Raw genomic sequence first — 12,253 nt, forward strand, 5'->3', positions numbered from 1 at the left:
CCCAAGAAGCTCTTCTTGAAGTGAGAAAGTGTTAGTCGCTCAGTTGTGTCCAAATCTTTGTGACCCCATGGACTTTAGCCCACCAGGCTTTTCTGTCCATGGAATTCCCCCAGCAGGAGCACTGGAGTGGGCAGTCATTCCCTTCTCCAGGGGATCTTCCTGACTCAAGGATCGAACCCAGGTCTCCTGCATTGCAGGTGGACTATTTACCACTGAGCCACCAGAGATATATACAGGATTATATTCTGCCACCCTCTCCTTCATCCCATCTCACATTCTCAAGATCCATTCCCAAGCACATTTCCCTGATCTCTGTCTGCTTTAGTCAAGTCCCGAGGTTCCTTCACTGGAAAATCTCATTCCTCCCACCAGAAGGAATGTCCTTCCCCAGCCGGATCACCCTGAGTCTTGACCCTAATCAGCCACGTAGAATAAATGAGGGGTTGTGGGTGGTGTGTAAAGCAGCCTCCTTGGACGGGGCCTCAGCCTGGTCTCCGAGCACCAGGAGGTTGGCCTCCTCTAGGAAGAAGGAACAGCCTTTTTGGTGAGGGAACCTCAAGCTCATCCAGGGGTGGTCCCCACTGCAGTCTCTGTGACCCACAACTTCCCTGTGAGGAACTTAAGGACAGGAGATTGCCAGGGTGAGAGACTCAGCCTTTCTGATGATTCAACTCCTCAGTTCAACTTACCCGATTAGGCCTGAGGCCTGGTTTTCAGCACCTTCTGCCCTCCACCTTCAGGAGAAGAGAATCTCCTCAACTGTGTCTTTCATGCCAAGCCCCAAGTACTTTGATTGCACTTAACGACCAATCAGTCCCTACAGTCCTGATGATTACCATGCTTCCCACATCCCTCAGATGTTGTCGATGTTGTATTAACCCATACATACCTTTCCACACGCACCCCATCCCAATTCATCACAGCAGAGTCTTAGTAATTGTGTTGCTATAGCACCTCCTACGGCTCTCGAGGCCAGAATTACTACCTATGGCATTCTGGCTAAGTTTCCCAGAGATACCTCTGGGGATTTTATCCACTGGCCCCCTTAGGTTCACTCCCCACCTTTCTCCAACCTACTTATTGGGTGGCCAACATTTATGAGCTGAACCAATGGGCTCCCCAATTCTCTGCCTTCCCATTTGCAGATCAGGGCACAGGAGCAGAGTGAGGTTGGAGTATTTGCTAACCACCTTCCTCCCTCCCAGGCCTCATACTGGTAGCGGCCACATCCTCCTATGAAAAACCACAACCCCTGTCAAAGAATTCCTCTCCTACAGTTCTCTTTGAGATCTGAAAATCACTTTCTCCTGGTCCTTCAGCCTACGCTGCCCACAGCTTCACACAAGTGTTTGAGAGTGTCTCACCACCCCCTAGTTGGTTTCCTTAATTCTGTCTTCATGTTTGTAAACAGCCTCTTCGTTTAATTATACTCAACATCCCACTGCAGTATATTATTTGTTTCCCACCAGGACCCTTACAGATGCTGCATGTTCAGTCATGTCCAACTCTCTGCCACCCCATGGAGTGTAGTCCACCAGGCTCCTCTGTCCATGGGATTTTCCAGGCAAGAAAGGGTTGCCATTTCCTTCTCCAGGGGATCTTCCCGACCCAGGGATTGAACCCAAGTATCTTGCATCTCCTGCACTGGCAGATGGATTCTTTACCACTATGCCACCTGCTACAGTCACTTTTTCTCAAATTCTGGCAAGCCCTTACTGCTTCCACTTTTTTCCCCTAAGTTTGTTTTAGAAGCAACTCTTTCTCCCAGAAACTCCTGATGGAAGTTCTGAGGGATTGGTTGAAAACACCTGAGTGGAGCCATCCAGTCTTATCCCTAATCCTCTTCCTCCACCCCAGTGGCAACGGCAGGCACTCACATACTTTTCACCTTAGAGTGACCCTCTTATCTACCAACAGATCTGAAGGCTGGGTGGATTTTGCTCATGCCCTTTGTTCTGGGATGTCCACCTCAGCATCCCAATCCTAGATCATCAATCCTAACATTTGCTTTCCTGTTTTCATGGAGACTCATTGATTCCTCATTCAAGGAGGGCCCCTGGTTCTAGTGATGAAATGCCAGGGATGAGAATACAGATTGAGCCACCTTTGGGACTCCTGGTACCCTGTCATCTGTCTGTATTCCTTACTGAATATGACATCCTAAATGTGCAAATAAAAATAACCTTGCAATTCATTTTAAGTGTGATTGTTGTTATAATTCCAAGTGTATTAAAGACAAAAGAGACTTTTGAAAGTTTTCGTGAATTCAAAAGACAGAGGAAATGCTTTATTGTCATTAACATAGATTTTCCTGGTGCAATGTGAAAAAAGAACGAGGTTAATTTCAACCCCCAAAATGTCAGAACTAAAGACACCTGCATAACATTAGAGTGTTTTTTTTAAAAAAAAAAAGTCACAGAGAATCAGCTGCTGTAAGATTTTAGAGAGGGAAAGAGCTAGACAATCACAGACTTTTTCCTCTGAGTCAGCAGTGCAGTTTTACCCCTACAAACACAGAACACTTTTGAGTTTAAAAAACTACAATTTAAAATATGCTCAGTGGTAAAGAATATTTGTGACTTGGATAATCTGGGACATATCTTTGGGGGAGTATCATTTGAGTCTAAATGCATAAGTTTAATTTCATAAATTTTTAAGATCAAGTGATAGCTCTGATTACATATTTTTTCTGAGTTGTTTGTTTGTTTTTAATCACAAAGTAGTCTCTTTATCAAGGATCTAAAAGGGACTTCAGGAATTTTTCTTGGGAGAAGAATCCCCTAAATCCAGACACCTTTCAATTTGAGCTACTGTTGCCCTCCCTTTTTTAATCTGAGCAGTCTCTATATCTTGTGTTGGTAATCCCTCAGTTAAAAGGAAAAGTAAGTTCTAAGGGAGCCTGCAATTGGATTTTCTTGGAGGGCATGAGGACTAAAGCGTTGGTTTTTATTAATTCTTGGCACTTTGATCATAAATCTAGTTGGAGACCAGTCATTAAATAAGACATGAGAATTTAAAGGCTTTTCTAGCCCCATTTCCTAATTATGCCCAAAGCATTTAAAATATTGGCTTACTATAAATCCATGTTGGAGGCAGGTTATGATATACAAGTTATGTTCTGAGACTCAAGGTGAAGAAAATTTAATTTGTAGTGGGTGAACCAGAGAAATTTTGTCAGGGAAGGCACAAATGCTGTTTTGCATTTTTAGCGTAAGTATGCTGCCTCAGCCTTGTGCCTGAGCTGGGCAGAAGGGAGATGTATAGCCTCCTGCATAGGTGGGGTCAAAATTAAACAGTCCTTGAATTCAGGGGGTGTAGCTGCTCATGCTGCCCATGCAGGTGTGTCTGTGAGCCTGGCGCCCTCCGGCTGTGTCTGCAGGTCACACCAGCTTCAGATGGTCTCACACTCCGTGGTGGCGGTGGAGCAGGCCCCGCAGTCACAGCGGACCGCCACAGGGTAGCTGTAGAAGGGGTCGACTCCAGGGGCACAGTTGGGCAGCTTGACCGTCACCTGTTTGGTCTCATTGTAGGTACAGACCCGATGATGGGCTTCGATGTAGGGGGGTTCCAAAATGGGCTTCTGTCCCCACAGGCAGAAAACAGAAAACCCGTTAGAACATACCGTCCTGTTTCGTTTTCTTGGTACCACTCATCACTATAAGAGATTAGCTTGTTATTCATTTCTTTACTTGTTAATTTCTTTACTTGTTTCCCTTCCAGTAGAAAGCAAATTCAACAACCACCTGTTGAATCAATAAAAGAAAACAGAGCAAGGCAGATTCCTTAGTGCCCTACGTGCATCTCAAACCCTGCAGTCAGACCTAGTAGGCTTGAATCCCTGATCTGCCACTTGTTGGAGACCTTGGAAAATCAGTTTCCTCATCTGTAAAACAAAATACCTACTTCCCAGCATAGTTGTGGAAATAAGGTAAGACGGTAGATGACCAGCACCAAGTCAGCGTTCAGTAAGTGTAGTCTATCGTACTTATCAGAGCAGTTACAAGAGTAAGAAAGTAATATAAAAATAATAACTAGCAAGCCTTCAGAGGACAGCACTTTCATTTGTCCCAGGCAAGTGAAATATGTTTAATGGAGGTCCAGGATGCAGATCTTACATGCATGTCATGGGAATATGGCTTTGCCTTCATTGAGGACCATGTAGAAGAGTTAAATTCAATATCAACTTCTTCCTACTATTTCTCAGATAATGTTTTATCCTTTCTCAGTTTGCTTCATGTCCTCTTATCTTCAGTAATCTGGAATCCCAGGCAACATTGCCAAATAAAATACAGGATACCCAGTAAAATCTGAATTTCAAATAAACAGCAATTTTTAGTATAAGTATGTCCCAAATATTGCATGGGATAGACTTATACCAAAATGAAAAAAAAAAAAAAAGGTTGTTTATGTGACATTCAAATGTAACTGGCATCCTGGCTTGATTGGTTTGGTTATTTGCTAACTCTAGCTACCCTAAACCTAGGCCAGAACAAAGGCTAATTTCATCAATAGTTCCACCTTCAAAGTAAATCCAGCCACTGTGTCGTCATGAATATCCTTATTTTCAGACATGCTCCCCAGTTAAGTTACCAAAAATAAGTGCTTTATCAATCAGAAACTTTCAGATTGTGGGGAAAATAAACCTCATTCTTTTATCTACTTTCTAGACATAGCCTCCATTTTCATACCACAATAAAGGCATACATAAAAGCTGACTGACATTAAGGAGAGTCCTGCTCTTTAATAGTCTCATTTCTCCAGTGAGAGCATAGTCCCTGACCTTCTGTGGGTGACCGCTACCCAGTTAAAGCCATTTGTTGATTTATAAAGGGAAAAGAAGATGCGTTCAATTAAAGGGAAATTGTAGTTTGAGATTTTAGCCCAGAAAGAGCTCCGAATAGCCTCGACAAGGCTGTGAGCAGGGGAAGGCACTGCCAGGCCACGCCCTGAACACAAGGAAGTTTCTCACATAACTTTTATGTCATGTGACAGCCACAGTATCTGCAACAACTGAATTTTCATTTGTTATTATGTCTCAAGCCCCCAAATGATGGGGAAATGAAGCTAACTTGGTGGAGGTATTTCATTTAAGTTACAGGTTTCATTACCATAATCCAATTCCAATCATAGGGCCATAATTTTATCCAAATGATAACAGGTTGCTCTCTGAGTCCCTGAATAGAAGGATATTTTTCCTAATAGCAGTGTCCTTTCTTAGTGCTCATGGGCTTCTAGGTTAGTGTTCATCACTCAATTGTGTCCAATTCTTTATGACCCCATGGACTGTCGCCCACCAGACTCCTTTGTCCATGGAATTCTCCAGGCAAGAATATTGGAGTCAGTAGCCATTCTGTTCTCCAGGGGATCTTCCCAACACAGGGCTCGAACCCAGGTCTCCTGCATTACAGGTAGATTCTTCCATCTGAGCCACCAGGCTTCTAAATGGGCTCAATTTGATGAGAAGATGTATAACTCCAGGAAGGGATTCATCCCTTTTAATTCAACATTTATTGAATGCCTTGCTTATACACGTCTTTTGACAAGAGCCATGAAAAGCACAAGAATGAACCTCTCCACTCAAAAAACTTAAAACCTAATGTGTGGTGGAGAAGGAAATAAGACAAAAAAGGTAGATGATGGTCATGGGCTGACCAAAGAGTCAGAAAAGGCTTAGAGGAGTTGGTTCTGGAGACAGGCACCAAGGAATAAATGTGAGCAGGAATATGAGAAAAGGACCAAAAGTAAGATTTCATGAGGAATACTGACTAAAACCTTTAAAATCTAGTCTCTCAGGCAGAGCTAATAATATGCACAGTGCCTGGGAAAATAGGCAGATGGCATATTGCTGAGGACCTTAAAAGGTAGTTACTGAATTTGCAGCAGTGGGTGATCATTAAAGGTTTTTGGAGCCAGGGTGACAAAATCAGAGCTAGTACTTCATTAGGAACCAATTCAGGCCCTAGTGGGCAGAGGCAGCAGTCACTGTATGGTGTGATCCTACGGGGTACTGAAAGGCGCTCTATCTCCTCACCCCTCAAACATCTCCTCTCAACCTTAAAGCATTCTAACTTTGATTGAGATTTTTATCCCATTTTAAATGTACAGTCTCTTAAAAAGCTGCATATAATTGTATATGAAGAACCTTAATAGATCTGTCAATGATGATCCCTGAGGGACCCAGGAATGACTCTAGGGGAACAGAAGAGAGCAGGGCTGAAGGTAAGGCACTGAAGGAGGGGCTGAGGACACGTCCTCACCTGCTGCTTAGCTTAGGGCCTTACTTGGTAACTGGCTGGCATTTTAAAGGGGGAGGAACACAGGAAAGAGTTTGGGTTATAAGCGTGAACCAAGAGTTTATTCTGAACTTTCCAGTGACTCTTTGCATGACTCTGCAGTCAGCTACCAATTGAATTCTTGCATGTCATCTGTAAAATGGGCAGAAAAACAGCACATCTTGGCCTCCCAGAGATGATTCCCAAATAGACAGACGCATGTCAATCAAATTATTAATTTTATCAATGCTTCGTTAGAAGGGCAATATCATATTTCTTTCAGATTATTTTTGGAAGATTCCAAGTAGTTGTTTTTTGTTTGTTTAACCCATAACAAAGTATAGATATCCCAGCTCTATCTCATTTCATTAAGAACTTTAATACTTTGGCTTCCCTCATGGTGCAGTGGTTAAGAATCTGCCTTGCAATGCATGGGACAGGTTTTATCTCAGGTCTGGAAAGATCCTACATGCTTCAGGGCAACTGAGCCCTGAAGTGCCACAGCTACTAAGCATACACCGTAGGGCCCCTCATCCTCAACAAGAGAAGCCCCCGCACCACAACTAGAGTGGTCCCCTCTCTCCACAAGCAGGGAGAGCCTGCATACAGCAATGAAGACTCAGCACAACCAAAAATAAAAATAAAGAAATAATTTTTTTTTTAAGTGAGTACTTTAGAATCAGTCCAAGCGACATGAAGGCATTGCCACCAAAGCCTCTTTTGGGACTCACCTCCCAGGTTTCACAGCGGCCCCAGCAGGCATCCGTGGTGATCCGAAGGCCCCTGCAGCCCGGCTTCTTGGCCAGAAAAGTAAACTCCCTCACTGCACAGCCCACAAATGTGCGCAGGTTCTCACTGGAGGTGCTGATGACACAGCCACAGCCAGCCAGGAGCAGGAGGGTCATGGGGCCAAGAAAAAGGTACACCAGCCTCATGCTGTTCCTCCGAGAGGGAAAGGAAGGAGAATTTATTAATAGATCTAGCTACCTCTATCAATGCAATGGACATGAACTTGGGTAAACTTCAGGAGATGGTGAGGGACAGGGAGCCCTGGTGTGCTGCAGTCCATGGGTTGCGAATAGTCGGACATGACCAGGCAACTGAACAATAACAACAACCCCATGGATAATGTGTTGGTCACTATCAAAGGGACATTGCCCTTAGAATTTCAGGTCACTAAACACCCAACCCTCCAAGGGTATCCTAAGGCTTTTCCTTATGGTATCCCAACTGCTGGATTTGTGCATTAAAGAAGTTTGTTCCAATAACCTCTTCAGAATAAATACAGAATATGACTAACACCGGAAGTAATGCATATCCTAACATGATACATGAACACACACGAATTATTTTTATTCAGATCCAAGGTATTTGGTATCATGCTACATGCTTCACTCGAAATTATATTTCCAGTGTCATGGATGAGAAATGGAGAGGGGTAGACAAATAATAATGGCATGCCCCATATGTATTGTTACTAACCCAACCCAGCACAAAACCATAAAACTTGGATATGCAGAACAGCCCTCACATCCGACTTGGTGGCCATTGATAAAAATGTGTCCTAGTTGCTACAAATTCCCTTTGATCTAAGCCTCCACTGTAATAGGCATCTTGTGACTAAATTTAAATCTGAATGATGGAAAGCATCAGGGGTATTTAAAACACAACCCCACTCAAATACCAATCCACTATCTATCCTCTCTGTTACTGTTGTTCAGTGACTCAATCGGCGACCCCGTTGACTGCAGTATGCCAGGCTTCCCTGTCCTTCACTATCCACCTGAGTTTGCTCAAACTCATGTCCACTGAGTTGATGATGCCATCCAACCATCTCATCCTCTGTTGCCCCCTTCTCCTCCTGCCCTCAACCTTTCCCAGCATCGGGGTCTTTCCTGGGTCTTGATCATTTCCTGTGCTTTTTCAGGAGCCAGAATCACTTCTTTCATGGTTGGCCCACCAGACAGACATACCTGAATGCTGAAATGAGGGTGGACTCTCCACTTGCAGAACACCCTCAATTCATTATGATTTAGACTGCAGAGTTATTTATTCCCAAACTTATCTCCCAGTTCCTACTTCTGACCTGTCACCTTAGCAAGGCTCTCTGGACTTACCCTCAGGCAGAATTAAGTTCCTGTATGGAGAAGCACTTACCTGATCTTACTGGAGCTGACTTGCCTATAAAGCTGAAACTTGTACTCAAGATTTTGGAAAGTCGCAGTGAGTGGTACAAGTTTGCTCTGGGTAAATGCCTCTACCCTCTGTGACTGGGCTGCTTGATTGCTCAAATATATAGGAAAGGTCTTGTCAATCAAAATGAAAAGGGAGGCAGAGCCTTACAGGAACCACTAAACACATCAAAGCCTTGGAATATAAAGCCGTTCTCTATTTTCCAAAAGTGATTAACTTAAAGGGTGTTGTTTTGTTTCTTAACATCGCCTATTGAAAAAGAAAGTTACCTTGGTGGGTGACATAATCCTGGGGAAACAGTCAAAGGTAGTTCACCTGGCTCTGGAAGACCAAGTGCACTGGGGCAAGATGGATTAGATTTTCCTTTGCAGTAATCACAACTTTCCTTCTCAATAGGAGGCAGTCACCAGCTGCTCACAGCACTCTTTCCTTTAACTCACAACACATTTCAATGCATTGAAAGATAAAAAAACAATAATTCTTCCTGGGAAGAACATGGGATCACTAACTGAAAGGATGGAAATCATGGTAAGAAACATTTGAATGTCTTAAGATGCATTAAGTATTAGAGCATATTAATAACACCTTAAAATGAATCACACAGGAAACAAATATTAAGGTAGTCAACACGATTATCTTCCAGCATGGGACTTAAAATGACTTTTTATTTTTTCCATGTAGTTTTCAGCATCTTTCACATTTCCTACTTGGGCAGGCTTCTCTCATAGAAAGTTGGTTAGTACTGATACTTTAAAAATTAAAATAAACCAATAATTATCCATTTGTGCTGCATGTAAGGATATTCAATGCTGTTGTAATAGAACTGCTTCATTTGATTTCTGGTTCTTAAAGTTTAAACTAAGAATGAAATAGCATTCTTTATGAGTATGAGACACAGTTTATACTCCAATCTGCAATTGTAGCGTGTAAATGGATTAAAAATCTCATTGTTCATGGCGTTATTGTGGGTGCGCTAAAAAAATTAATGAAGCAGACATCTTTCTAGCCTTTAGGAGTTTATATATCTTAGCTAATAATGACATATTTCAAGACATTTAAGGTGCACATTAAATAAATATGATTCCAAATAAAGTTGAAACATTTCTATTTTCAACAAAGAAAGGTGTTCTTTTAATAGACTTGCTACTCATTAAGGGTTTGATTTTTTTTCAAAATATATAACAACTCTTAGTGAATCCATCACTATATCATCAATATACCTATCTCTAGAGTCAGATTATCATATGTATTTTATAGAAATCGAACTAGGCTTGGAACAAAGGACTTTCTTCAGCCCTTCAGACTGAGAAGCATAAGCAGACCTGGGGTACTATAGGGACAGACTGCTGACCTGACGTGACTGTCCTAACTCGCTGAGCCAATCGGTGGTGAGCTGCCATCCTGACCTGAGACTGTTCAGTCCTTTTGGAGGAGACCTGAAACATACATACCTGGGTCTGCGATGTCACAAGATAAGGAAAGACAACAAAGAGAGGCCAAGAAGTGCCTTTCTTCTCCAGCTGGGCTGTGGCGTTCTGCTTGCTCCCCATCAGCAGTGACCTTATAAGAATGACCACTTATAGTCACTGAGTGCTCTTGCATATGTTACCTCTAAATCTTATATCAGTTATGTAAATCAAACTATATTGTCTTCTTTTTCCATTGGGATAAATGGAGGCTCCATTATTTTGTAATCTCCCGGTCTCCAAAGCCTTCGGAAACACTGAGATGGCAAATCAGTTTGTTTCATCCCTGTAATCAACTGCAGTCAATCGAAGGTACTACCTGGAACACTCTGTTAAGAAAGGCCTCAGGCTTCCCTGGTGGTCCAGTGGATAAGAATTTGCCTTGCAATGCAAGGGACACCAGTTTGATCCTTGCCCTGGGAGGATCCCACATGCCACTGGGCCACTAAGCCCGTGTGCCACAACTACCGAGCTTGCACTCCAGAGCCCACGAGCTGCAACTTCTGAGCCCACACGCTGCAATTACTGCAGCTTGCTGTGCTCCACAACAAGAGAAGCCGCAGCAATGAGAAGCCTACCCACTGCAACCAGAGAAAGCCCACCTGCAGCAATGAAGACCCACCACCACCAAAAAATAAACTAAATAAATAAATAAGAAAAGAAAGGCCTCTGAATCCATTCCTAGTACAGAAAGCTGTGGCCCACCAACTTCATCATGAGTGTAGGAAAAGGGGATGGCATATGGCTGCCACTTCTTTGCCATCCATGCACTGTGCCATGCCACCTGCCTCTCTAGAGGCAGTGAGAGGGTTGCTGTGTGATTTCAAGGGTTACTTAAGGCCCTGATACCCACAAAACATCTCAGAATCTGTATCTGCAGGCTTCCCTTCCATTTTCATTGACGTTCCCATCTTTAAAGTCATTCTTTTGATACAGCAAAGATGTGGGCAATGTCTCCAAGCACAGATCCAAGAGAATCTTCTCTCATCTTGTCACATTATCTTCACTTCATTCATTGTTACCTTGGAGGATGAATCACAAGATGTAGGTTTCCTGGGGGTAAGGAGCAGGGAACAGGGGGGTAGGAGAGCAGTCATCTTGAGGTCTAGGGGAGCATGACAACAGAGGAGGGAGGAGCTGAGTGTCAGCATCTTGAAGGGTTGAGGCCTGGTCCAGAGTGGGCAGTCCCGGACAAGGGAGGACCAGCAGTGTACAGTCTGTGCAGGAGATGGAAACACTGCAAGAGCCTGGTAACTCTCTTCCCTGGTTCAGCCAAGCTGATTCTCAGTGGCACCACTTCTTTTGTGACTGCCTTGGGCAGGTCACTTCTCTCAGCCTCAGCTTCCTCATCTTCAACATGAATAGGTCAGACCTGATGACTTATGAGGCACTTTCTAGCACCAGAACTTAAAGATTTGCAAATTATTTATGAATATAACAAGCTGAGGGCAAGTCAGGTAGAGAATCTGAAGGTTCATATTATAATAAAGACATCTAGGTTTGTGTTCATCTGACTCTGATACTTGCCAGCTTGTGATCTTGGAAAAATCTCATAGCCCACTGAATCTCAGTTTTCCACAAAACTGAAAATGCCTTTTTCAAAGGGTTTATGTAAGCATTCTACAAAATAATGTCTAGAAATTGTTTATCTCAGGGCTTGACACCTCATAAGCGGGAAATAAATGTTTTACTCTTTTTTTCACATTGTCATTGTGTGTACCCCTAAGAAAAAAGAAGCTGCCAATAAAAAATTATTTCTGTTCATTATTAGGCATATCCTGATTTCAAAGGTATCAAATGTGGAAAAAATGCAAGTCTGAAAATAGAGGAAGCAAAGTCTTTGGGGGCTAGAAGACCTTCTCAGCATCATGAAACCAGGAGACTTAGGTGGGTACCAACTGTGATTTCCCACAGCCTATAGTGCTGTGACCTGACGTTAAAGTTAACACTTTTTAAGTAGGAAAAGGGCTTCCCAGTTGGCACTACTGGTAAAGTATCCACCTGCCAATGTAGGAGACGCAAGAGATGTGCGTTCAATCCATGGGTCGGGAAGATCCCCTGGAGTAGGAAATGGCACCCCACTCCAGTATTCTTGCCAGGAAAATTCTATGGGCAGAGGAGCCTGGCGGGCCATAGTCCATGGGGGTCACAAAGAATTGGACACGACTGAGTGACTGAGCAAGCAGGAAAAAAGTCTGACATATTAGATTTAATTTATAAGATTCAAATCTCATACTTCATGTGTACCACAGTAACAAGTTTTAATGTATTAAGAAATCTTCATGAATACTCTGAAACAATTTCAGTTCTGACCAAGAATAG

The 12,253-nt window shown here is 43.0% G+C and overlaps 1 protein-coding gene across 1 annotated transcript; it reads right to left on the bottom strand.

The window, feature by feature from the left end:
* Window positions 1–2,281: 2,281 nt before the first annotated feature.
* On the bottom strand, window positions 2,282–7,544 carry GPHB5 (glycoprotein hormone subunit beta 5). Its single transcript, XM_061429872.1, has 2 exons — window positions 7,004–7,544; window positions 2,282–3,580 (listed from the first exon to the last, which is right to left on the bottom strand). The coding sequence occupies exons 1-2, from the start codon at window positions 7,205–7,207 to the stop codon at window positions 3,392–3,394; spliced, it is 393 nt and encodes a 130-aa protein (XP_061285856.1). The 5' UTR covers window positions 7,208–7,544; the 3' UTR covers window positions 2,282–3,391.
* Window positions 7,545–12,253: the final 4,709 nt, after the last annotated feature.

The sequence above is a fragment of the Bos javanicus genome, chromosome 10 (assembly GCF_032452875.1).
Source record: "Bos javanicus breed banteng chromosome 10, ARS-OSU_banteng_1.0, whole genome shotgun sequence".
Lineage (NCBI taxonomy): Eukaryota > Metazoa > Chordata > Mammalia > Artiodactyla > Bovidae > Bos > Bos javanicus.